We start from the raw sequence: 25796 nt of genomic DNA, 5'->3' as shown, positions 1-25796 counted from the left end.
CCCTGCAATAGAGATTATACATACAACTGCGTAAATCAGGGTCTAAAAGAATATCATTCTGCAATCAGCCAGTCCCCCTAGTCTCTCCAGTTTCTTCTAAATCCTCAGGCCCCCCTCTCTCCCCAGTTCCCCTCTCTCCAGCCCCCCTACAGCCTCCCTTTCCCTAGCCACCCCCCTCTCTCCAGCCCCCCTACAGCCTCCCTTTCCCTAGCCCCCCCCCCCTCTCTCCAGCCCCCCTACAGCCTCCCTTTCCATAGCCCCCCCCTCTCTCCAGCCCCCCTACAACCTCCCTTTCCCTAGCCCCTCTCCCCCCAGCCCCTCACCCTCGCAGATGCGGGTCTCCTCGTTGAGGTGGTAGCCGGCCGGGCACTCGCACTGGAAGCTGCCGAAGGTGTTGACGCAGTTCCCTCCCTGGCACAGGCCTGGCAGCTCCTGGCACTCGTCAATGTCTGCGGCACAAATGCAGGGTCAGCTGTGACATCACCAGGACTGGAGAGGACTCTCCCTCCCAGTCACAACTCACCCTCTACTCATAACCAGGGCTGCTGTGCTTGGTTAATCCCAATGGGAGCAGGCAGGGGAATGCATTGTCCATATACTGGTATGTGTTGTAAGGCTACTTATATTCATTTTCATAGCGTAGCCCTAAGCATTTGATCTATTTAAGACACACAGTGTAAACAGGAGTATGTCTAACTGTGTACATGCATTTCTTTCTTTCAAGTGAACACCCCTGTGGAGGCTTGATGGTCTATTCCACTAATAGCATTCGATATGAAGGTGACTAGTAAAACTGCAAGATCTGGGGGAGTATCCGTGAAGTCAACAACCCGTAATACTATTTTACAGACATATGAAATATTTAGTTTAAATATATTACTGCTTTCTTTTCTATTACTGTAGTAAAATACTCATGGCAGTCAGAGCGATAAGCTGTGCTGCTGAATCCCAATGACACGAGCCTTGCCTGAGCTGCGCACTCACCCTCCAAGATGACAGTGATGGGGTTGGGACGGAATCCCTCTCCTCCGGGGCACAGCGTCTTGTACTCCGCTGGAAGGGAGAGGAATGGGTTGAATCGGGACACTTTTTAATGAGGTTTTTTTTAAATGTGTGCTGTACAAGATTCTGCAGCACAGAAACAGATCATGTCAAGTATTCTGTTGCATTCTGTTATATATTTTTTCTGTGTGAAGGGCTTTGGGATGCTTGTGATGAAAGGCACTATAGAAATGTGAATGGTATTGTATTTGATATTGGAGAGTATATCACACATGAGGCAGTGCAGTCGGAGTGAGTCAGGTATTCTATTGCATACGGTGTAATAGATCCGATATGTAATAGTGGAGGGTATGTCACACATGTGGGTACGTACTGGAGTTGACGAGGGGGCACAGTTCACAGGGGTTTCCCCAGGCACCCCCGAGGGAGCAGCAGCAGGATGCCCGGGTGACCCCAACACCAATCTCCGCGCTGCAGGAAAGACCGCCGTCACCGCGTGTCAGTGTGTCCAGGAAGCAGTTCCCAACACGCGTGTCTGAGAGAGAGAGAGAGGGAGGAAGAGGGAGGGAGGAAGAGGGAGAGGGAGAAGAGAGAGAGAGAGAGAGGATTAGCATTTAGACTCTCATTCAAACAAAACCCCTGCAGGATTGGACACTTTTAACAGCTAGCAGCTTCACTACAGAAGTAGTGAAGACCTTCACAGGCGAAATACTGTAACAGCATATCTTAATGTTCAATTCAGCCTCACTGCTACTTTTCTGATTAACGTGTGCAAAACAATGAACTGCACTTCTGTGACTTCTAGGCAGGTATTATAATAAGCTTCTGGGTAATAGGAAAGACAATCTAACAATACTATTTCGAAATGTATGTTTAATTCTAATGATTGGAAAGTCCAGAGTTTCTCTGAACTCATCCCCCCCTTCCTCTCTTAGATAGCACTGTAAGGATGTATCAGTGCTGCACTACCAAACCCCTCCAGCGAGAGGCGCTCTTACCAACACAGCCCACCCCGGTGGGGTTGAGCTCGAAGTCTGGGGGGCAGTTGCACAGGTAGCTGCCCGGGGTGTTCACACACAGACCGTTGATGCAGTTCACAGGGTCGGCACATTCATTGACATCTGAAACAGAGCGAGAGAGAGACAGCCAGGAACACGGTTAGGGTACCAGTGTCGCCCATGCAGTATGTTATAGCCTATATAGCCTAAAACAAATCTGAATGTTATGCACAATGTATTCTGCTGAAGTTCAAGCATAACACCTGAAAGGTAAGAGCATGTCAATTCAAACATGGTCAGTAAGTAGCATACATATACACTGAAAAAGCTAAGTATAGAGATAGACTTGGCGGTCCAGTGGTTAAAGAAAAGGGCTGGATACCAGGAGGTCGCCGGTTCTAATCCCGGCTCAGCCGCTGACTCACTGTGTGTGACCCTGAGGAAGTCACTTAACCTCCTTGTGCTCTGATGAGACGTAAAACCAAGGTCCTATTGTAAGTGACTCTGCAGCAGGTGTTGATGCATAGTTCACCCCCCTAGTCTCTTTGGATAAAAGCGTCTGCTAAATGACTCATTATTAATAATAATAATAATAATAATAATAATAATAATAATAATAATAATAATAATAATAATAATAATAATAATAATAGGGAAAGACAGGAATAATGCATGAGGGTGAATGGCATAGCATTACTAATCTGTTAACATTGCCACTGGGCTTAATGTTCTGTGAGCAGCTGGATGTAGAACAGGGTAATGATTCATGTGGGAAAACCTTCTCATTAGACCTGAGACATCTGGGATCAATTGCACAGATACAGAGGTCCCACGGAAGGATGCTCAATGTAAAGGGTAACCATTGTACAGGCAGTTAAACCAGTAACAGGTGAGAGGTGTCCCCCGGCAAATAGGAATCCTGTTCTTACATTCATGTCGCATTCTTTTGGAATGCAATATGAATGGCAAGTTCTGGATTGCTCTTCTAAACAAAACGGCTTAGTCAACAAGAATGGCTAAAGTAGATGTTTTTTGCATTCTTTTTCAGTGTGTTGAATAGTGAAGGGTACAGGTGGTCTGGACTCACCTGTGCAGTTTCCTCCGCTGCGGTCCAGCTCATACCCGTCGTCACAGATACACCTGAACATGGCCGGCAGGTTCTGACAGGTGCCGAACACACAGATGTTCTGGAAGGTGCACTCGTCGATGTCTGGGGGAGGGGGGGAGAGAGAGAAAGCACATGCAGGAATTCACTTAGCAGGTGAGCTCGACTGAAGGGCAACATCTGTTAGCATGCAGCCCTCATGTTGCACAGCTAAGCATTGAGGCCATCACTTTCAAGATATACACCATAGGAGGCTTGAAGAGTTTACAGCTTCTCAGGTGTCTCGGTGCACAGGCAGCTGGTGTGATTGCAGCACGCTCTGCTCTGTTTCGGAAAAGCAAACTTGAAAAGGGCTTGCAAGAGACTCACCCTGGCAGGCCTTGCTGTCCTCGGTCGGGGTGAAGCCCATCTCACACTCGCAGCGGTACCCCCCGGGCGCGTTCAGGCACTGCCCGTTCTCACACAGGTTCACATTGTCCGCACACTCGTCCACGTCTGGGGGAGGGGGAGAGGGGTGGGAGTAAGCAAAGGCGGGTTTGAGGAAAGAAGCAATTTGTTGGTGCCGGGAGATTTTTACTAGTAAAAATAACGAAGTATTCCCACTTTTACGCTTTTGTTAAAAAGCTTACCTACAGAACTATTAGAAAACTCAACTCTTTAATTACCCTGTAATTACAAATGTGTTGCTATTTAGCTACGTGTATAATTACAACAGGAAAGATATAAGGTACTAAAACTGGACTCCAATTTCATTTGCACGTGTGCAGTTCAGAAATGGACTCCTATTGCGTAGCAGTTTCATCTATTCCAGGTTTTGCTACTAGCTTGATTAGCCACAGTGTATCGTTTACAAGCTCAGGTGTGTCTTACTAAACTCATAGTAAATCCAGGAATGGATCACACTGCTATGCAGTGGGAGTCTTATTTCCATCCCTGCAATAATTGTAATTACATTTCCTAAAGCTGTCCCACCCTTGCCCCCCCCAGTAAGGGGCGCTCCTTACCTGAGCAGAAGAAGCCGTCCCCGCTGAAGCCGTCCTTGCAGGCACAGCGGTAGGAGCCTGGGGTGTTGTGGCAGTTGGCATTGGCATTGCAGTTGTGCTCTTCAGTGGAGCATTCATCCACGTCTGCAAAACAACACAAGAAAGATCAGCACAGTGCTAAAGAATTCCTTCACCCCAATGCAACAAATAAGTGTTGCAGAGAATGCATGCTTTTGCTAATGAAATAATCATTTTCCTACCTTATTGCATACGTAAGGCTATGGCCAAAAGTTTAGCATCACCCTATAGAATTAACTAATTTTCATAAAGGTCGAATGAATCCTGCTGAATAATGTTACGTTAACATACTGAATTACATACCGCTTTATAGTTTTGCATATAAAAAGTGACACATTTTACATTTCAAAATCTATCATGAAACACTGTACTGCTATTATAGCTTCTGGCAGACTTTTGCGATATCATTTTGTAGTTTCTTTGATGATGTCTATGTCTCAATCCTAAAATTCTTGGTGATGCAAATCTTTTGGCCATAGCTGTATATTTCCACGCCATTGCTTCCCCATTCAGGTATTTTGATCTCCATGCTGCCCAAATCTAGCCCTCCCCATGCCCACCTCACTTACCCACACACTTGAGCCCGTCCCCTACCCAGCCATCGCGGCACCGACACTTGAAGCTCCCTGGCACGTTCACACACGCGGCGTGCATGTCGCAATTGTGCGCCCCGATCTCACACTCATCGATATCTGAAACGGAAACACAGACGACGCAATCAGTTTCGCTATTTTATTTTTCCAGCCAGCACACAGCAGAAAGAGGCTGTTATAATAAATCCAGCATAGCCTAGGCTGAGGCAAAACTTAAAACTACTTCAAGCAGACAATCATTCTAGCACCTTCATCAGTCCAGCATTACAGTAGGTATTGCCTACCTTGTGACTTTTACCCTGCTTTATCTGATGTTAATGTGCAAGGGTAATGCAGCAGCTGGTGCCTGCTTCTGCTAGCTGCAATGCCTTGAACCCATGATAGTGCAGCAGTCATTGAAAGGCAGTGTGCCCATGCATGCCCTGTACCTGTGCACCCTGTGGTTCCTTTTTTCACAAAGTAGCCCAGCTGGCAGTGACAGATGAAGGAGCCCTTGGTGTTCTCGCAGTCGCCATGGAGACAGATGTTGGGGTTCAGGTCGCACTCGTTCACATCTGGGGAAGCCCATTGAAAAGTCAGTGAGTTCAGCCCTATTCTGGCCATTTTGGAAGAGATTCGCATTCTAGATACAAACGTTACATTGTTACAGAGAAGTATAGATGGGTTGGCTGGGGGATCTGTTGAAGGCAGGTATATAGGGGAACAGGTGGCGGTCTCTGTCACGATGAGGTATGGAGAGATAGAGATCGTGGAAGAATTGGAGACTCTGCTATAGTAAGATACAGGTGAGTTTATATTATAGTAAGGTACACAGCAGTGTACAGTAAGGTACAGAGGGGATCTGTGGCATTGCTGTGCAGCAGAGTGGACAGGGCAATGCTTACCGATACAGGTCCGCATGTCCATGGACGACATGAACCCATCGAAGCAGAGGCAGCGGTACTCCCCGGGGATGTTGGTGCACTGGCCCCCGTCACAGATGTCAGGGTTATCCTCGCACTCGTCGATGTCTGCGGCACAAAGTAACGACGCGTTAGAGACAGCAGGGGGCGCACTGGAGCGAGAGCTGGAGGTCAGGTCAGCGGAACAGCGATAGGGAGGTCTACTTTCCAACCATCATGTAGAACACACTGTCAAACTTCTTCCACCCCTTCTCAGGTACTAAAATACTGTATACAATACAGTGAATAACTTAATTCAAGGGGAAAAAAACACAGTTTATAGTTTGGGTAACTGTTATTGTTTTGCTTGCCTTACAGGCATATTCCCAATAATCAAACACAGGCACTACAGTCCAATGCTGCAGCCGTGGATGACCGCTGTCAAACAACCGCACCAAATCATACGCTTGCAGGGAGGCAAGGTGAAGTCTGTCTTGCATCTCCGTACATGTAGAATTTCTCGTCTCCCAACTAATAACATCAAAAGTGTTTGACTTACAAACCCATCTATTTCTCATCTGCGAATCAGTGGGAGGTACGCTGTTGAATCTGCAATGCAGATGAGCGCTGTTTAAGTGTAGGGGGTCTCACCTGCACACGTCCTCTTATCAGGCATCAGCGCGTAGCCCCCCGCACAGCTGCACTCATAACTGCCCTCCGAGTTGGTGCAGTGGGTGTCACAGCCTCCGTTCATGATGGTACACTCGTCGATATCTGAAACAACACAGAGACGATCAGGACTGGGGCACTGGGTTTACTGAACTTTAAAAAGAGATGGTTCTGCTGGGATGGGGGGTGCTTACCGACGCAGCCCTGCCTGTCTGGGGTGGCCTGGTACCCGGGTTCACAGGAGCACTGGTAGGTGCCAATCATGTTGACACAGCGGCCGTTTCTGCACAGGTTGTCACTCAGCTCGCACTCGTTCACATCTGAAAAAACGGCCAACGCAGCGTTAGGAGGGAAAGCAACACTATGTACAACACTAGGGCTTTTCATCAGCAGTTAAAGATCTACATTTGGAAAGTGATCCATCAGATCTTTAAATATTCTAAACATAAAACCCTAAACACACACAAAATAATAGTAAAATGCTATTAATGGACCGTATAGTGTTGCCATTGACCCTGCAATAGTTTTTGATTGAACCCAGGTTTACAGAGGGAGATATTGTTGTTGACGAGCCTTACCCACGCAGGACGTCCCGTCTGGGGTGAGCTCGTGGCCGGGGGGGCAGGTGCACTCGTAGCTGCCGTCGGTGTTGATGCACGTCCCGCCACGGCACAGCAGGGGGTCCCTCTCACACTCGTCGATGTCTGCCCAGAGAGAGAGAGAGAGAGAGCATGTTAGAAAGATATTTGACATATTCATTAAAATGCAGCCAGACTTTCTGCCTGTGCAAGGTCCTTTCAAAGCTTTCAGCTGCGCAGCGATAACATTCCAGATGAAAATCCATAAAGAGATTAGCCTGACCTGACAGGTTATTTATCTATCGCTTTACACACTCACTTGTAAGGTCTTCAGTCACGCTGAAAGAAAGTTAAGGTAGATAAGCATTTCAGCACAGTGTATTTTTCAATGACTCTCAAAAAGAGCCCTGAGAGAGTGTTAGATCTGCCAGCTCCAGAGCCATATGAATCTCTGTGTGTTATATGCTCTGATCTGCGTGTGTTATACGCTCTGATCTGTGTGTGTTATACGCTCTGATCTGCGTGTGTTATATGCTCTGATCTGCGTGTGTTATATGCTCTGATCTGCGTGTGTTATACGCTCTGATCTGCGTGTGTTATACGCTCTGATCTGCGTGTGTTATACGCTCTGATCTGTGTGTGTTATACGCTCTGATCTGCGTGTGTTATACGCTCTGATCTGCGTGTGTTATATGCTCTGATCTGCGTGTGTTATACGCTCTGATCTGTGTGTGTTATACGCTCTGATCTGCGTGTGTTATATGCTCTGATCTGTGTGTGTTATACACTCTGATCTGTGTGTGTTATACGCTCTGATCTGCGTGTTATACACTCTGATCTGTGTGTGTTATACGCTCTGATCTGCGTGTTATACACTCTGATCTGTGTGTGTTATACACTCTGATCTGTGTGTGTTATACGCTCTGATCTGCGTGTTATACGCTCTGATCTGCATGTGTGTTATATGCTCTGATCTGCGTGTGTTATATGCTCTGATCTTACCCATGCAGTTCTTCATCATCATGAAGCCGCTCTCGTAGCCCTCAAAGCACTCGCACTCGAAGCTGCCGGGCGTGTTCACACAGGTGCCGTGTCCACACAGGTCCGGGGAGATACGGCACTCATCAATATCTGTACACAGAGGCAGAGAGGAGGGGAGAGATGTCACTGTGCCAATCATTGTGTTTCCATAAGCACGAAGGGCTAACTTTCATTTAGCTGCTAAGCCCACAATCATCAAATTATACAATACAATTCAGAACAGGGTTCATGTGAGTGGTCACTGTAGACAGGCGGTCAGCACTGCAGACCAGCATAGTTCCAGAACAGTTAAGTCCCAGTTGGTGCAGTAAAAAAGCTCCTTGTCGCCTCCTACCTGTGCAGTTCCTCTCCTCCATGTTGAGGGCGAAGCCGCTGCTGCAGCGACACCGGAAGCTTCCGATGGTGTTCCGGCACGTTCCGTGAGAGCACAGCCCGGAGAACACCTTACACTCGTTCACATCTGCGGAAAGAGAGAGGGGTGGTGAGACTCATACCGATAATAGTTGATGCTTTCCTGGTAACTTCTACTGTAGGTCTTGTCCAGTGATTTGGTTTACAATGAGGTAGATCAGCCTGTATTTCGCTGTTTATAATACATAAACTTGAGGATAAGATGGGCTTACTTCAAATCAAGCAATAGAGCCCTGTATGAAAGGCTTACCGCCTGTTAGTTGACGGAATAGGAAGGTAAGAGTACAGACAAGCTCAACCCCCCCAAGTTAATGTCAGGTAATCAGGGTTTCATTACGATTAGAAACCATTGGCTTTACTGTTATTTCCATTTCGCTTTTTATAAATCGCTACAGCTAGTCCTATCTGAAAGTTCCGTGCTCGACTACCAATCGGTATGGGCCCTGCAATGCAGCTTCCTAATTGGCTGATGAAAATTCCAGAGCATTCTAATAGCCATGACATCAGTCCTCACTGATAGATGTAAAAATAAAAGTTCCTGTTAAGATGGACTGTGTACCCTGTATAGCAGCCGGATCCTTCCCTCCCCCCGGTACCTTTATAAAAGGCTCGTCCCGAGAGCACATCTCCGCGGTTGGCGAAGCCCGGTCCTCGTGGGCAGATGGTCTCGTACTCCTGGGTCCCGGGATTGGGGCACGCCTCACAGTCGATACCCCAGGCAGCCCCCACGGAGCAGCAACACATGTCCACCCGGAACTTCCCAGGCAGGGGCTCTACGCATTCATCCTCCTCCCACTTCATATAGCACTGCTCCACCCGCACGTCTGCACAGAACACAGCCGTCATTCACAGCGCAAGGAGGAACTATACAGAGCATTTTAGAGGGAGTCTGTAGTCATTTTTTTTATGATGTTTACTACTAAAATGATACTCAGTAGCATGCATTTTCAACTTTATTGTGTTAAAATGTATTTAAGTTAAATACCCTGGCATATAGGGGCATGCAATGTGAAAAATAAACATTATTTAATCTGAAACAGCTACAGATTATCAAATGGTCGACTGAATCTAGAATACAAATTTCAAACATTATTTAACCAGGATTGAACAGTAATACAAAATGGAAGCATAAAAAACAAAACAATTGACAGGATTTGTAACTCTGGTCAGATTGAAAATACATATTTATGAGTGATTTAAAAGGTATTGTGAAGAGGCTGTTCAAAGGCAATCAGTTCCAAAGATGGGATGCCTGATATACAAAGGCACGCTGGCCCATACTAGATCTCAATGTAGGGATTTTAAAAGTAGGCGCATCACTTGATCTTAGCGCAAAGACAGAGTTACATGTAACAGATCATTCCCACCTTCTAAACATCTGTACATCTACAACCAGCAAAGACAGCCTCCCCCTACCCAATGCCATGGAAAGGGAGAGCTTTCTGCTGTTTCTACAGGATGCACCGAAATCCCAGCGCCTCGCTTACCAACACAGGTGCGTCCCGTCCCGTCCAGGGTGAGCCCCTCGGGACAGACGCACATGAAGGACCCCTGGTTGTTCACGCAGCGCCCGTTAGTGCACACGCCCGGAAACACCTCACACTCGTTCACATCTGGGCAGGCAGGGGGAGGGAAAACAGCTGGGTTAGAGCGGGGTGTTCCGGTAAACCAAACTCCAGATTGTTGAAAAGCAGCTCCACACTGTATATAGTAGATACCCTGCAGGACTTACCTTCACAGACGACGCCCTTCATTCTAGCAAAGCCTCTTGGGCAGGCTGTGTCTGCAGAGAGACACAGAGAGAGAGACGATCAGCCCAGAGCTAAGCATACCTCAAACACACTAGTAGTACACTGCGGTGACATATATTGGTGTTGCAATTGAAATTCCTGCAGCGCATCCTTTAATATGCTTGTGCTCTTGTTTTTCATCTGTTAATGTGATATAGTAATGAAAATTCAAGACAAAAATATTTAAATGAAATGCATTGGAAACAAAGCTTCAGTACATTTTGGTCTTTTAATAACACATTTCCTTTTTTTTGTATGTGATGCATTGATGGTTTTGTAAATGTACATACAGATGTAATCATGGCTTTGTTATATTCTGAAACTGGAAAAATCAATAAACCGAGTTTAATATATGCTTATGCTGGTTTCGCCAGTTTTTTTTTATTAAGGATTTATGAAGGTTTCCTATCGCTGGGTTTGATTATTGGTAAAAAGCCTCCTCACCGATCTCACAGCGGTCACAGGGGCTCCCCCAGGCCGCCCCCAGAGTGGAGCAGCACTCCGACTTCAACGTGGCTCCGTTGATGTTCACCTCGCAGCGGCCATCATTGATGTTCAGCCAGCAGGTACCCTTCATGCTGTCTGCAGAGCGAGAGAAACACAGGCGGGTTACACACCACACACAGGCAGTGCTGGCCTGTGATACAAGGAAACCCTAGAAACAGGCAGGCAGTTTTACAGACGGCTCTTACCCACGCAGATGGTGTTGGTCGAGTCCAGCTTGCTGCCGTGAGAGCACTCGCAGTTGAAGGACCCGGCCGTGTTGCGACACACCCCGTTCACACAAGGACTCGACTCACACTCGTTGACGTCTGAAACGCAGGTAAGAGTGAGGGGGTGGGGGGAGAGTGTAAGAGGACAAAACCACATGTTGACACAAAAGAAATGGACAGTCATTTTAAAAGAATCCAGCCATACAAAATGATTTAAAGACTCTTGGCACACAGCAGACTGAGACAGGGCTGGCTGTAGCTAGTGCAGACTCACCCTCGCAGGTCTCGGAGTCAGGTCTGAACACGTAGCCCTTGGGGCAGGTGCAGGTGTAGCTGCCAGGGGTGTTACGGCACAGGCCGTTATCACACAGCAGCCTGTTCACAGCACACTCGTCGATGTCTAGAGGAACAGGGGTGGATTAAACCGACAATATACAATACAAAACAATATATCTATTCTATATCTCTCTCTATATATATACAGTAGTGTGCACATGTATCAGAACACCCCATTGCTTCTGTTGTAGGAAATAAGTAGACCGCCTGGAGTGAATATATCGGAAAACCTTTCAAGCAGATCAATACCCTGCAAAGTGCCGAAGTCCTACCCTGCATTCACGGGACAGAGGAATTCAGCACAATATGCAAACACGTGCTTGAGGCTGGTCTGAGCTGCTGTTACAAAGGGGTGCCCGCGGGGGGCGCTGTGACTCACCGATGCAGTTCTTGCCGCTTGGGTCTGACTCGTAGCCCGTGTTGCAGATGCAGCGGTAACTTCCTCTCAGGTTCTCACACATCCCGTTCTGACAGATATCTGGGTCCAAGGCGCACTCGTTAATATCTGAGGGACACACACACACTGAGTTCAAGAGGCCGGTCTGACAGCACACTCAGATTAGATTAACAGCACGCACAATGCTGGTTTCAGTGGCATTTAACCATTGGTGCTTTACTCCATATACATTGCAATCCAACTTAGACTTATATAGCGGCTTTCAACGAATAAACCATCTCATTAAAATGCATTAATAAAAAGCAATGATAAAATAAGTATGCGCCATAATTTAAGAAAATACTTTATGATTCGTGTTTCAAATGTAACCGATCTACTCTTTTCTACTTGATTCCAATCCCGTTTGCGATGCATTCCGCACATATTCATGTGGAAAGCCCTTTTCTTGGCAAAGCATAAACCCACCTCTCCCGTCAGCTGTGATTCCAATGCCACTGCTGCAGAGTGCCTGGAATTCGGCTGGAGAGACAGAACAGGACAGTCAGGGTTAGAGACAGACAGTGTCACAGGCAGGGGAGCAACACAACACTGCAGTGAAACGCAGGTCATCTTAAACACGGCACAATACACATGACGGTCCTGACGAGCTGCATTGCCTTATAATTATAAAACATTTAGTACACTTTGATGAGCATCACATTTGACCTGCACTCTAAGATCCAGATTCTCCAAGCTGTTTTACTCCAATACTTACAGTACAGTTACAGTTCCAAAAAGAATAAGACACAAGACTATTCTCCACAATGATACTCCAGGAGAAGCTTTGCAATGCAGTGTATTGAAAGGGTGGCGCTGGTTACCGGAGTTCCTGGCAGGGCAGGGTTGGCAGGGCTCCCCGAAGCCGTGCTCTTGGCTGGCGCAGCAGCATTCGGACTTGGTGACGGCGCCAGGGAACGGCCGGTTGCAGGTGCCCTTCTTGATGCCCCCGTAGCAGGTGCTGCGCATGTGGGTGTCCACGCAGACACGGCCGTCCACGTCGATGGCCAGCCCGGGCAGACACTCGCAGCGGAACGAGCCCTCCGAGTTGATACAGCGGCCGTTCATGCAGATCCCCGGGGTCTGGCACTCATCGATATCTGAGGAGGAGCAGGGAGGGAGAGAGAAAGCAGAAAGGCAGCCCATGAAATCAGGCCAGTCCCACGCAAGGCGCTTTTTATCACATTGCAAGGACAATCTGTACTCGAAATGCTTAGAAGTAGAACAAATACTGAAGCTGTGCTACTCTTTAATCGGTCAGTGATATTTTTTTTTTTTTGTGTGTGTGTTTTTAGATTAGAAATCACTGATAATTAGAATTGAACAACTCTACATTCAATGAATAGGCAAACCTCAATTCATCATCATCTGTCTACAAGTGTAACTTTCCTCACACGTCACCAAGTGTCCTCCTGCATCTTGACTGTGTAGCCCTTTAGCACCATCTGGTGGTAAGTAGAGTTATGGCAGCAGAGCTCCTCCAATATCGCACGCTCGTTCCCAAGTCCACCCCTGTCGTTCTCCCCCACCGCCCTGGTCCAGCCCCGCTCCCCCTCCCAGTCATACCCGTGCAGTAGCGGCCATTGGGAGCCAGGACGAAGCCGGGTTTGCAGATACACTTGAAGCTGCCGTCCTCGTTGATGCACATCCCGTTGAGACACATGTTGGTGGTAGCGCACTCGTCATGATCTGAAACAGAGAGGGGAGGGGGTCAGCGAGCGAGCGAGCAGCTGACCGCTGCAAGTCTGATTCTGTATTAAAAGGTACAGCAGTAAACCGTCATTGATCAACTGGTAAGGCACCAGTGACCAGTGGGGCAGCAGTGTGGTATAGTGGTTAGGGCTCTGAACTCTTGACCGGAGGGTCGTGGGTTCAATCCCAGGTGGGGGACACTGCTGTTGTACTGCTGCGACAATGTATGCAATTTAAAAAGTCAAGGTGTATTCTGATCGATTTTATCATGCCCTATTGTTTTCCATGGTGCAGACTGCAGGTCTGCATGTCTGTAAAGGAGTCAAGGGACAGCGTGCCCTCCATCGCCCCCTCTAGGAGAGGCGCGGTACTGCGGGCGCACTCACCCACGCAGTTCTTGCCGTCGGGTGTGAGCTCAAAGCCAGCGTTGCAGATGCACTGGAAGCTGCCGTCCGTGTTGACACAGCGGCCGTTCCTGCACATCACTCCGTTCATGATGCACTCGTCGATATCTGTGAGGAGGAACAGCGAGAGTCAGGCTACACCGGGAGCGTCTCTTCAAAACCTTGCAGGTTGCAACCTTTGAATAAAACCAGCTGCATATGTATTTAGCTTCTGAGACTTCATTTGGTGCGTTTTTTCTTAGGAAATAGTGCTACTGACGATATATTAAGGAGATGCAGTGGCAGTGTAACAGCGAGGATGATAAAGGATGGTATTTATTATTGGTCATTTCTAGTCATGTGATTTGTGACATGAAATCGTGATTATAGCACGATTCTGTTAACTTTTTTTTTTTTTTTTTAATATCTAAAAATGCATTTTACCATAAAATAAATATTTCGCATTTTTGCATGACGGTTTTAGAAACCCCTGTTGCTGAGAGACGGGACATACCAATGCAGGCCTGCTTGGTGGGGGTGCTCTGGTATCCCTCGTGGCACTTGCAGTGGTACGACCCGGGGTTGTTCACACAGTCTCCGTTCACGCAGGGGTTGCTGGTGCACTCGTCCACATCTGAGCAGCGAACAAACAAGAAAAAACAAAATCGGTGAAACGGCAGGCTGTGATAGGCTGGCAGGAGGGCTGCTCTGACCCCTGAGTAAACAACCAGCTCCAGCTGAAACAATCTCCCACTCTGAGCCCTCGATGGGAGCCGGGGGGCCTGCTTGCCTGCCTGCCTGCCTGGCGAGGGGAGCTCAGAGCTGGGAGTTTATCTTGGCTCTATCCCAGCCAGGATAAACAGCCCCTTCCTCCAGAGACTTCGCCTTGGCATTGGGGCAGGGAGAAGATCCAAACCAGCTTCCCCAATTAACTCCTTGTGGTGTGCTGGCTGGCTGGCTGGGAGCCATAATTAACAGAAATCTACCCCTCTGACTATGTATTTAAATATTGTTTTGGACGGTAACCTTGTATTGCCCTGTAACACCTGTAAGTCGCCTTGGATAAAGGCGTCTGCCAAATAAATTAATAATAATAATAATAATCCAATGATTTAGTAGTGCAGCTGCTGTGTGTACGGGCTGGAGTATGAAGTGGGAAACGTCTTGCTCAGAGGAGTTGCGATGCTCATAGGTGTGCAGTGCGGAGAGTCCTCTACCTACCCACACACTCTCCACGCACGTCCTGTCTGAAGCCCATGTTGCACTCGCAGCGGTAGCTGGATGGGGTGGGAATGCAGCGTCCGTTCAGACACAGGTTCGTGAAGTGCTTGCAGATATCAATGGTCTGGTTCAGGGTGGCTGTGCCTGCAGACACGACACACGCAAACCAACAGGAGGTCAGTTCACACAACTTCAGTTCCATAATCAGAAATGCATTTGTTATTTGTGAAAGACAAACATACACAACAAGACAAAAAACTACATAGCTATAGGGGCGTATTCACAAACCTTTATCTTGATTAATAAAAAAGCTTTATTACTCTTTGCTGTGCTTTTACTATGGCAGGGGTGGCCAACCCTGGTCCATGAGCCGCAGGGTCTTCTGGTTTTCGTTCCACCCGAGATACCTAATTGCACCAGTTTTTTTTTCCATCGGTCAACACTAACATTTTCTTTCCAGGTGTTTAGCCATTGAGGATTTAAAGACACCCAGAAAACCTGCAGGATTGTGGCTCTCCAGGGCCAGGGTTGGCCAGCCCCGTACTATGGTAAACTTTTATAAGGGTAGAGATGGCTAAATAATAAATCGTGATTCTGCTTACCGATGCTGGAGCTGGGAAGACCGTTGCCCCTGTTACCCCCGATGCCTCCGTTTCCCCCGTTGCCTCCGTTGCCCCTCTGGTCGATGTAGCCCCCGTTCCCGCCTCTGCCCGGCCCGTTGTTGTAGTTGAAGTTAGGAATTTGTGGGAACCCCCCATTGCTCCCCCCACCATGGGGAACCCCCGCAATACACAACCGGTGAAACTCATCTGGAAGAGAGAGGGAGACGGGTTTGAGATGGAAACTTACCTATTGGGTTGCAATTGCTCTAAGTTACAGTTCTTTATGAAGCGGTAAAGAATGTCTAAAGCTGAAGGAACACAAAGCCACTTTCCAGGAGAACGGGAGACCTAGTTTGAGGTTGCTGTATCAAACTCCAAGTCTCCCCTGGTGTGCCAAGCAGTGTCCTGAAACATAGTCTCCTAAAACCAAGTTCCAAGCCTTCATGTTCCCTCAGTTTAATGCCTTCAGTTGTGGTTTTAGATACCATGTAAGCAAGCCCTTTGTGTGTGTGTGTGTGAGAGAGAGACGAGTTCTCAAGCCCAGCTCTCAGCAGGCAGCGGCCTGGAAAATGTCACTAAAGAAAGGGAGGCTGCCGTTAGCTCTCCCCCAAAACAGGCCTCCTTTCCTGACAGGGGGGAAAGAAATCAGGGGACTATTAGAGGCCATCGACTCTGATTTCATCTCGGGGGAGTCTAAAGCATTAGCGAAAATTACCCTCGTCTTTTTGTCAGGAAAATGACCGCTAAGCATTTTAATAGTGTCACGCAGGCTCTTGTAATCGCTCCCTGTTTGATAAGCAAGCTGCTACAGGATTCAGCTCCCCACTCTCTTCCTGGTGATAGCTTAAACAAGCCCAGTGCAGGAAATGACCTCATTTTTAACACATTTCTCATTGTGAAAAAAATTGTACTTTATTCTGCAACACATCACCAAATCAACAGGTGAGCATTGTGTATTACGTCAAAGAGTGGGCTTAACTGTCCAGACAAGGTTTCTTAATTCTACTAACCTAGACCACTAGCTTTTGTCAATAGAGATATCTGCTGTTGAGTGTATTTTTCTGCATTGAAATACACATATGCAGTTCTCCTCCTGTGTTAAAAGACTGCACACTGTGCTCTGCAGTCGCAATGCCTAGGGGCCCTCGCTGTGGTCAGTATCAGAGCTCTACTCACCGGAGCCTCTCACTGGACACATCTCAGGGATCTGGACAGCTGCCCAGCAGCGGCCTGTTTCACAACAGCATTGCATCTTGGTGTACTGTCCACTCTGCTCCCCCGCACAACGGCCATTGGCCAGAGAAGAGAAACAAGTTCCTACGCGTTGATCTGCAGAGAGAGAAGGGCGAGGGCACAGGCTCAATAAGAAAGCCACATCAACAAAACAGCGCTCTCAAACTTGAATGCTACTGTAAGTCAAGCAGACACATCGTTCAGCAGCTGGGGTTCCAAAATACGGATGCTAGTTTCCGTTTTATTCCCTGAACTTTAGGATTGAATGCATTTAAACAGTCAAGCTTTATTCAGATTTTTTTGTAACCGAGCAAAAAAAGCTGTCACTTAGAGGGCTGGTCCTTTTTTATTATGTACAACATACAACATAAATATGTGCGAGAGCTTGTGCACAAGTGTGTGTAAATGGGAAAGGCTTGGAAGAAATATCGAACAAATCCTTTAAAACTGCACAATATAATGAATCTCCTCCCAGCGGCTGATGAGTTAATAATACTGACATCAGCATAAGACCCGTACTTACCTCTCGGCTAGAGAGCTTGCTGTTTAGTTGAATGGTAAGTCGTTTGTCTTTGAACCTTGCGGTTCGTGGTTCACGTCCAGCCCTTGTATTTCCAATTCAGTGGGCTGACATGCCAATTCATTACCGTGGCGCCCAAACAGGGTCTCAAGGGCTGGATGCGAACCGCAAACTGTACGGTTCAAAGACAAATGACTTAGCATTCAACAGCGGGCTCTCAGTCAAGAGGTGTGTCTTATGCGGATGTCAGTATTATTAAGTGATCAGCCGCTGGGAGGAGATTCATTAAAACACATCGGACTGCATGTACACTGATTATCTTCACTCTAACGAGCCAGCAGTCTGGAATGAATCAGTTTCATGTGGATTCATTGAAAGCTAATTACATGTAACATGGAAAGCTATCTGTCTGGCTCAGACACAGTGCGTTTTAACTGCTCTAGACTCCTGTGTCTACAGCACAAGAGACAGAGAGAGAGAGAGAGAGAGAGAGAGAGAGAGAGAGAGAGAGAGAGAGAGAGAGAGAGAGAAGGAAGGCTGAAATTGGAACCAGATCTTCCACACAAATACATGCTTTCAATTTGAAAACATTTTTATTGAGTGGGGTTTTTTACAGCGCGCCGCGGCAGTGTTGCTGAACGGCTCCCCCAGGCTGCGTTCCGGACTGAAAGTCACACGTTCCCGAGCCAGTGCTCCAAACACTTCCAGACACATTCCGAGATTCCAGGCTGGGAATGCGGGTCTGAACCCCAGGAAGAGGTGTACAAAGCGTTTGGGGAATCTTAAACTTTCAAGCCATAATATCCCTCAAGAAAAAAAAAACCTGTATCTCAAATATAATTGATAATATTTTGCATGTTTTTGCTTTGAAAAATAGAGATGTTTGGAATAGATTCCTGACACATTTTAGGTTCAGGAACTGCGATTGCACTGTGGGACGGTGTGCTTCAGTCCCAGTCTTAGATTCTTTCCTTCTCCCTGATTTCCCTTCAGTATTTTTAAAGAGGTTTTTTGTCGGATTTTCATTTAAGGGGTATTGGCACTCATTTTAAAACACCTTATTTGCTTTTGAGTTTTAAAGGAGCATTAATAACAAACAATAAACTGCCCCCCAATTCAGAGCGACACCAGAGCTTTGGAGAAGGAAGTGAGTTGGGGAGGGCAAAGGCATGAGAGAGTTTGACAGGACCTGCTAGAGGGAGAGAGAGAGCAAGAGAGGAGAAAGGAGAAGAGAGAGAGAGAAAGAGAGAGAGAGCGAGAGAGGCGAAAGGAGAGAGAGTGGGGCCAGAAACAATATTGTGTGTCCTGGACTTGGCAGTGCACTCTGCGTGGAATGTTAGCTCTGGGAAATAGCTGCTGCATGATGCATTGGGACCAGGTTCCGTCTCAGTCTGCTAGTGGGGCCTGTAACACTGGAGTTATACAGACGGCATGCCGGCTCTCTGCTACAGCACCAAACCTGCCCAGTAACTGCACAGACTGACTCTCTCGGGCTTAACCCTGCGTGTGCCGGAGGCAACAAAGAGGGCCATTGTGTTAGCCCAGTCCAGGTGTCAGCTGTGCAAGCTCGCTTGGCTTTTATCAATGTGTCCCTCGCTTTCCTCTGCGGTAATTCAATGCAAACACTGCTCACACACACACACACACACACATATGTTTGCATTCCTATATTTGTGGGGACTTCTCATTGACTCTCACTATATTTTTATTTACTATTTCTAACTCCTTTTTTTAAGGCATGGTTAGATCTTAAAAAGGTGTTTCACAAAGTGGGGACATCCCCACAATGTCGTTTTTTCAGGAGTTACTATCTTTGTGGGGACATTGATAGTAATATCTGCCCACACATACACACACACACACACAGACACTGTCACAGCGCATCATTACACCACATCAAGCCAAGTTGAATTAATGGGTGCCGTGCCTAGTCTCAACATAGCCACAGTATAAAGGCATTTCCAGGTACACTGCCTCAAGGTTGCAGGGCGTCTGTCCCACTTACCCATACAGCGCGTCCCATCAGAGCTGGTGATGTAGCCCCGTGGGCATGTGCACACATAGCTGCCGGCCGTGTTAGTGCACTCTCCCCCGTCACACACTCCTGAGATAGTACTGCACTCATCGATATCTGAAACAGACAGGAGAGCACCATCAACCACAAACCCAACTCTCTCTCATACTGCAACAGAGCCGACTCTCCCTCAATCTGTACCCCTCTATACTGCAACAGAGCCCCCCAGCTCTCCCTCAATCTGTACCCCTCTATACTGTAACAGAGCCCCCCAACTCTCCCTCAATCTGCAGCGCTCCAGACCTCACAGTGACGGGTGCCTCTGCCGTAATGTACTCTGCAATGTGTATTCTGCAGTAAGACTTTAAAGGGCAGTTCTGTGGTAGAGACCTCATTGCATGCAGTGACCCATTCTCCCAGGCACTGCTGCCGCTCAGGGGAGGTGAGAGAGGTCACCACGCAGCTAGACAAACCCAGAGTCAGCATTCTCAGTGAATGGGACCAGACTTTACCCACTGCGGACAGACAGCTGTATAGAAAAGGAAACATCTGGCATGTGGATATATGGCCACTTAACTTGTGAGTTTCTGTGTGTGTGTGCTTCTGCATGTGTGTACTATATGTCTGTGTGGCGGGGGGGGGGGGGGTAGTCTGATTTATAATAAGCAAACCGTTCTTGCTCACTAGCATTTGACTGTAAATGTACCCATTCTTTTTTGTCTTTTTTTAGTGTCAAAACCATAAAAAACTTCCCCTGTCTTTCCGAACCTCGCCTATCTGCCTCTTTTCCTCTCTCTCTCCCTCCTTTCTTTCTCTTCCCCATCTCTCTCATTTCTCTCTCCTCTTTTTCCCCTCTCTTTCCTTTTTCCCTCTCCTCTCCCCCCTCTCTCTGCCACTCCCCTCTCTCCTCTCAGCTGAATGGTGTCAGTCCAGGCCAGAACGAACAGTAACACTAAACAGCCTTCCAGCTGGTAGTCTGGGGCCGCTGCATCACAGTCTCCCTTTGTCCTGTAATTACACCTCCCTCGCTCCTGGACAGCTTCAAAGACCAAAGCGCACCTTTCCACAGCGCGGTTACAACAATCCGGCCTTTTACAAGAATGACCAGCTGTTCAGGAGTCTATGACTGCCTTCTTTCTTAATTAAAGGACTGGTCCTGAATGCGTTTCTGCTGACTAAACCGTGACCCTAGACATTCCTAACCTATAAAGGTTTAACCCAGGCCCCTATACGGACTGATCCCCTATAGGGACTGATCCCCATACAGACTGATATCAAGCAGCGTGTGATTTGGACCACATGGATAGACGGGCAACCCCCTCTTGTACAAGTGCACCTCCTACAGCGAGCAAAGGAGACCCTATAGAGAACGAAAGCATCCCAGCTAGAGGCCGACGCTCTGCTCCCAAGGGCCCCTTATAGGAAAATCATCCACAACTGTAAGAAAGTAAATCAACTAGAAAACAATTTGGCTAGTGCCTTCTTCAGTGTACTGCTGCACTACACTGCACTGCCAATTAGCACACTGAAGAAGGCACTTGCCAAAACCTTGTGGTTACTTGAATTTTTGTTTTTATAGTTTATTCCCTATAGGTACGGGCTAGCTCCATGAAGCTGTTTCCAGAGCACGCACACGCACACGCGCACACGCAGACACACACGCGCACACACAGCAGGAGAGAGGGGCACCATGAGAACCATCTCGTCAGGCAGCTAATTAGAAGCTACAATTCTGTCAAATACAATAATTAAGGAGACCTTGTGTAACTATTCCCCTCCACACACACACGCACACACACACACACACACACATGCACACACACACACACATATTGAGGGACTTCTGCAATACAAACTCATTTAATTATACCTCAAAGAAACTATTGTCTTCATACTAAACCCTCCCTGAAAAACCATGTAAACCTAATGAAATGCACTTTCCCAAAAAGACTATTCAAGCCCTGAAAAACAAACCCTGTGGTCTAAATATGTAAGTGAGGCATATGGACGGACAGACAGACAGACATGTTTTGTTTAAATATATTTTTATATATTTGGTCACTTTCCTTTCATGGGCCATGGGAATTTGCTCCTCACTCCCTGTCTTTTTGCCTAGCCTTCGTAGCCTTCGTGAAGATTGGTCAGTCTCCTCGAATAAGTGTCTTTTACCCTCAGAATGTACAGCTGGATGTTAGAAGTCATGGATGTTGCCCCATGTTAAGGGCGTGTGGTATCCTGCCCACAGCTGGCATCACGGCTTGACTCACCCTCGCACTTCTGGTTAGTCTCACTCTGCTTGTGCCCCGCGGGACACTTGCACTCATAGGAGCCCACAGTGTTGATGCAGTTCCCTCCCTGGCACAGTCCTGGGATGGCCTGGCACTCGTCCACATCTGAAACAAGAGACGGGGGACCCTGTTACAGCGGGCATGGCAGAAAGAGCCCCTTGGGCCAACAAGCATGTGGAGAGAAGCCCGAGCAGAATTGCTAGACGCCGACCAAACGACAAGGCAGTTTGGAGCTGACTGCATGAGTCTGAGGCCAATCCTCCACGGGCTCTTGTCTCCTGCTTGTTCAGTTTTTTAATTGGTGCGCCATTACATCACTTCCAACCAATCCGGTGGCTCCGTTCCCGGAGATTACCCCATGCGTTTTGGATGAATTGTTTAATTTGATTCTGAACGAAAACAGGCTAATAGCAACATTGCACCCCGTCCAGTATCGTAATTACCTAACTGGGGATGCAGAACCGCTCCTGCCCCCACAGAAACACAGGCAGCATGATCCAGCAAAGTTAAAAGTGTTTCTTACTCAAATGTCATTTTCAATGGCGTAATGGTGCATGTAATCAAGGTTGTTTTGTGTTTAAGGCGGGTAAACTTGGAATTGATGGCCCTGGCTAAGCGAGACTAGACAAGGCTTAGTCATTGCTTGTTAAAGCTGAAAAGTCTTATAACTAAAACATGTTACTGAAGTGAAAGGCAATTACTGTTGTCCATTCGACAATAGCCTTGCCAGCCCTTATAAAAGTCTTCTGCAGTAAAAGCATAGCATGATGTAATAAAGCACAGGAAAAACATGGTAAAGCATAGGAAGGCACTGTAAAGAATAACAACATGGCAAATCAGGATGAACTATGCATAGGGAAAAGCATGGTAGAGTTGCAAAAATACAGTGGTAAACTTTTACAAAGGAGGTACCAGCAATGCCTGTGTGGACTAAGCCCACCCGCTCTCTTACCCTGGCATGCTCCGGTGCGGATGTTGGGGATGAAGCCGCGACGGCAGGGGTGAGGCTGGGCCGGGCACATCTCACAGGGGTGGCCCCATGCCCGTCCGATGGTGGCACAGCACAGGGTCTTGGTGCACACAATGCCGCTCAGCTGCCCCTGGCACATCTGGTTATTGACCTGAGTGAAGCAGGGGCCAGTCCGGTAATCTGGAGGAGAGAGAGAGAGAGAGAGAGAGAGAGAGAGAGAGGGAGAGAGAGAGAGAGAGAGAGAGAGAGAGGAGAGAGATAGAGAGAGAGAGAGAGAGAGGGAGAGAGAGAGAGAGAGAGAGCTGTCAAGAATGCAGGGTAAATACTACATGAAAGTGTCGTTGTACGTTGTGGCCTAGAGTGTTGTAGCGTTACGGACGCACGCATCATGTCTGCTTTTTGTTCTGTTTGCTCCAAAGTTTGTCTCCATTATAACTTTTTTTTTTTTGACAAGGAAAGTTAAATAACTAGCCAAAGAGACTTGGGTTTCGGTAAAAGCAGCAAACAGAAAGCCCATTGTTTAAAATAAAATGACTGCTGCAGTCCCTATAATTATAATATAAAAATATTTAATAGTTAGTGCTATAGCAACTATTACCCAACTGTATACACAATCAGTGAAAGCCAGACCCCCCCCCTCTTTCCAGCCCCTCCCCTACTGACACCTGTGACCTCACAGCGCAAATCTTTTCTTGGACAATTTGAGGAGAGGAATGTTTGAGAGTTTGAGACCTATCAAAGGGGGGGGTCAGAAGGGAGGGGGGGGGGTGAGAAGGGGGGGGGGGGGGGGGGGGGGGTGACGACACACATCTGGGATTGATCAGGGAGCGTGGCCTCTCACTGCCTCCACTCCAGATGTGACTCAATCTACCCCACCCCCAACCCCAACCCCAACCCCAACCCCAGCCCCATCCCACTCCAAGGAACTCAAACTTCTTGTTTGAAAATGTAACCTCCCTGAAGTTTGACAAGAATATCGATTAGTTCCATCCAGGTCCTGGCGGAATGCTGCAGTGTTTCAGCAATTTATTCCATTTCTATCGATGTGCCTTCTGCTAGGCCTGGAAATTAGACACCCGTCTGCTCAGTCGTTTACTAGAAACGCAATTAGCCACACCTGAGCTTGAGACCTTTAGAGCGATGGTAATTAAACGTGCATTTACTCAAACGACTCTGCTGCAGTCATCTCATATCCAGCTCTGCTTACACAACTCCTCTCGAAAGCGCTTTTATTTTTTAATTATGTGCGTGCGTCTGTGTTTGTGAAAGTCTAGAGGATGCAGTCTGAATTTGCCTGTGGATTTACTCCAACCTGGTTTCCTTTCGCAGCTTGCATTCCAACGCATCACCTTGATTTTAAAGCATTCACTGTGCAACCTCTTCCAAAGACTAGGGAGAGCATTCCTGCATTAACAAAGCATCATTCCGTGCCTACAGTAATTAGGAGCCCATGATCATTAGCGAGAGAGATACCAGATACCTGGGCAATAATGCGTTGTGTTCAGTGCCGCTTACTTTTAAAGGAATTGTGCACAGATTGACATCGCACACAGTAAACAGTACTGACAAAAAACTTTGCAATCAGCAGAACTACAGTCATTTTGGTTGATATTATTGCATTTTTGATACGGGGAAAATGTATATGGGTACATGGGTAATTGCTAAATTATTGTGCACCCAGTAACGCAAATTTAAGGAGCTTTTTTTTTTATTTTGAATACTGGTATTACCTTTTGCTTGATTGCTAGCGTTTAGCATGAATCATGGATCCATAGTCTAAAAGCATGAAGCCTGTATGAGACACAGACGCCATGCCTGGGTAGAACAGGACTCTGTGGACACAGCTGGCCAAACGTCTGCCTGCGATACATTTCACAGAGCGCTGGGAACACTCTGAAGCCATTTCCACTGGTTGGTTTGATTGCAGTGCTTTTCACATCAAACCATTACGGTTTCACTTCAAGGTTTAGTTTAGTTTCATCCAGACAGCCATCATTTCCACCCCTCGCTTTATCCCCAAATTCAAATTTTTTTTGACATTTAAAACGCATTCAAACTTTCAAGCAGAACGGAACGAATCTACAGTGCTTTGAATACAACCATGTGTTGCTTGTTGAATCCTTAAAAAAGAATGCATTTCCATTCTAAAACGAATCCTGAAATGAAGATAAAAAGAATGCAATATGAATGCAGCTACACAGGAGTACTGTTCCTGCCTCCATATACCATGCCCCTCTCTCTTTCCCTCTTCTTTCTACAGGGCCCCATTACAAGCTATAAAATCTGGTTCGGGGTCAAAGATGTGTTCCCGATCCCTGAATGTCTCCCAAAAAAAATACCAGCGCCCCACTCCCCACCAACCTCTTTTTTCCAGGCTCCATCTGAGCGCGACCCCCTCCCGTCCAATCCCCAATTAAAAAGGGAAAAACAGACTTGCTGGACAGAGAGGTCAAGGCTCCCAGTAAAGAAGGAAACATTAGGAATTCAGGTTTTCCTGTTGGGATTTTAATGTTTCCGGGATTAAAGGAAGCCAGTCTCTGAAAGCGCAGTTGAACACCACATTGAAGTCCCTGCAACTAGAAATTATTTTCATTAAACCAGCAAGAACATTTTGGATTTCCCAGCTATTTCTTGTCACCGTGCCCCCGTAGTTCCTGGGATACCCAGCAGGGGGCAGCCCACCTCTCTTTCCTGAGATCCCTGTCAGAACCAGTAGAGCCTGCTCAAAGCTTGCCTCACGCACCAATCGCATTCCGGTGTTTAACTGCTGCTTGGGAGTCTTCAGCAGGTCTGCTTTCTTAATAAACGTAAAGGGAGATGAATCTGGTGGAACATACGACCCTCCTGTGCACTGAGGTAAAAGACTTGGCAGAAGCGAGGCTTGCATAAATCTCAGCTTCCCCTTTTCTCAAGCACACCCCAGGGATGGCAACTGCCTCTACCGTGGTGGAAGACCAATAAAAACCTTCCACTTGTCATTTCACATGTCATTGAAGACTTCATCAACTTATTTTTTTCCCTCTTTTCCCTTCCTGGAATTGACTACTTTTTCAGGGAGATTACACCACTTGTCTTCAATTAAATTAAAAAAAAAACACTAACAGCAAATTGATAATTCATTGATGAAGAGAGGATTCTGTTTATATAAAAAGCTTCTGGGATCTCAAAAGCATTCGTTTTAATTAAAGCTGTCACGCAATCTTGTTCCGTTTTAAAATACAGTTCCTCGGGCGTCTGTGCTTAATTTGAGTCCTTACGTAAA

At 47.1% G+C, this 25796-nt stretch overlaps 1 protein-coding gene across 3 annotated transcripts in view; it reads right to left on the bottom strand.

The window, feature by feature from the left end:
* LOC117428948 (fibrillin-2-like) overlaps positions 1-25796 on the bottom strand; it is a 57532-nt gene that overhangs the window by 13383 nt on the left and 18353 nt on the right. For all 3 annotated transcript variants that reach the window (XM_059014313.1, XM_059014315.1, XM_059014314.1), the window contains exons 7-39: positions 22517-22714; positions 21544-21669; positions 19268-19393; positions 16686-16838; positions 15510-15716; positions 14908-15051; positions 14201-14320; positions 13690-13815; positions 13178-13300; positions 12436-12711; positions 12041-12094; positions 11558-11683; positions 11117-11242; positions 10822-10941; positions 10574-10711; positions 10072-10122; positions 9827-9952; positions 8936-9163; positions 8263-8388; positions 7890-8018; positions 6888-7013; positions 6504-6629; positions 6292-6414; positions 5644-5769; positions 5188-5313; positions 4736-4858; positions 4110-4232; positions 3475-3600; positions 3088-3210; positions 2001-2123; positions 1376-1537; positions 985-1053; positions 324-449 (exon numbers count right to left, since the gene is read on the bottom strand). In XM_059014313.1, the coding sequence (XP_058870296.1) occupies positions 324-449; positions 985-1053; positions 1376-1537; positions 2001-2123; positions 3088-3210; positions 3475-3600; positions 4110-4232; positions 4736-4858; positions 5188-5313; positions 5644-5769; positions 6292-6414; positions 6504-6629; positions 6888-7013; positions 7890-8018; positions 8263-8388; positions 8936-9163; positions 9827-9952; positions 10072-10122; positions 10574-10711; positions 10822-10941; positions 11117-11242; positions 11558-11683; positions 12041-12094; positions 12436-12711; positions 13178-13300; positions 13690-13815; positions 14201-14320; positions 14908-15051; positions 15510-15716; positions 16686-16838; positions 19268-19393; positions 21544-21669; positions 22517-22714 (4425 nt within the window). The remainder of the gene's footprint in view (positions 1-323; positions 450-984; positions 1054-1375; positions 1538-2000; positions 2124-3087; positions 3211-3474; positions 3601-4109; positions 4233-4735; positions 4859-5187; positions 5314-5643; positions 5770-6291; positions 6415-6503; positions 6630-6887; positions 7014-7889; positions 8019-8262; positions 8389-8935; positions 9164-9826; positions 9953-10071; positions 10123-10573; positions 10712-10821; positions 10942-11116; positions 11243-11557; positions 11684-12040; positions 12095-12435; positions 12712-13177; positions 13301-13689; positions 13816-14200; positions 14321-14907; positions 15052-15509; positions 15717-16685; positions 16839-19267; positions 19394-21543; positions 21670-22516; positions 22715-25796) is intronic.

Source organism: Acipenser ruthenus, chromosome 47 (assembly GCF_902713425.1).
Source record: "Acipenser ruthenus chromosome 47, fAciRut3.2 maternal haplotype, whole genome shotgun sequence".
Taxonomy (NCBI): domain Eukaryota; kingdom Metazoa; phylum Chordata; class Actinopteri; order Acipenseriformes; family Acipenseridae; genus Acipenser; species Acipenser ruthenus.
Note: the sequence above shows the minus strand (reverse complement) of the source record. Positions and strands in the feature narration are given on the sequence as shown.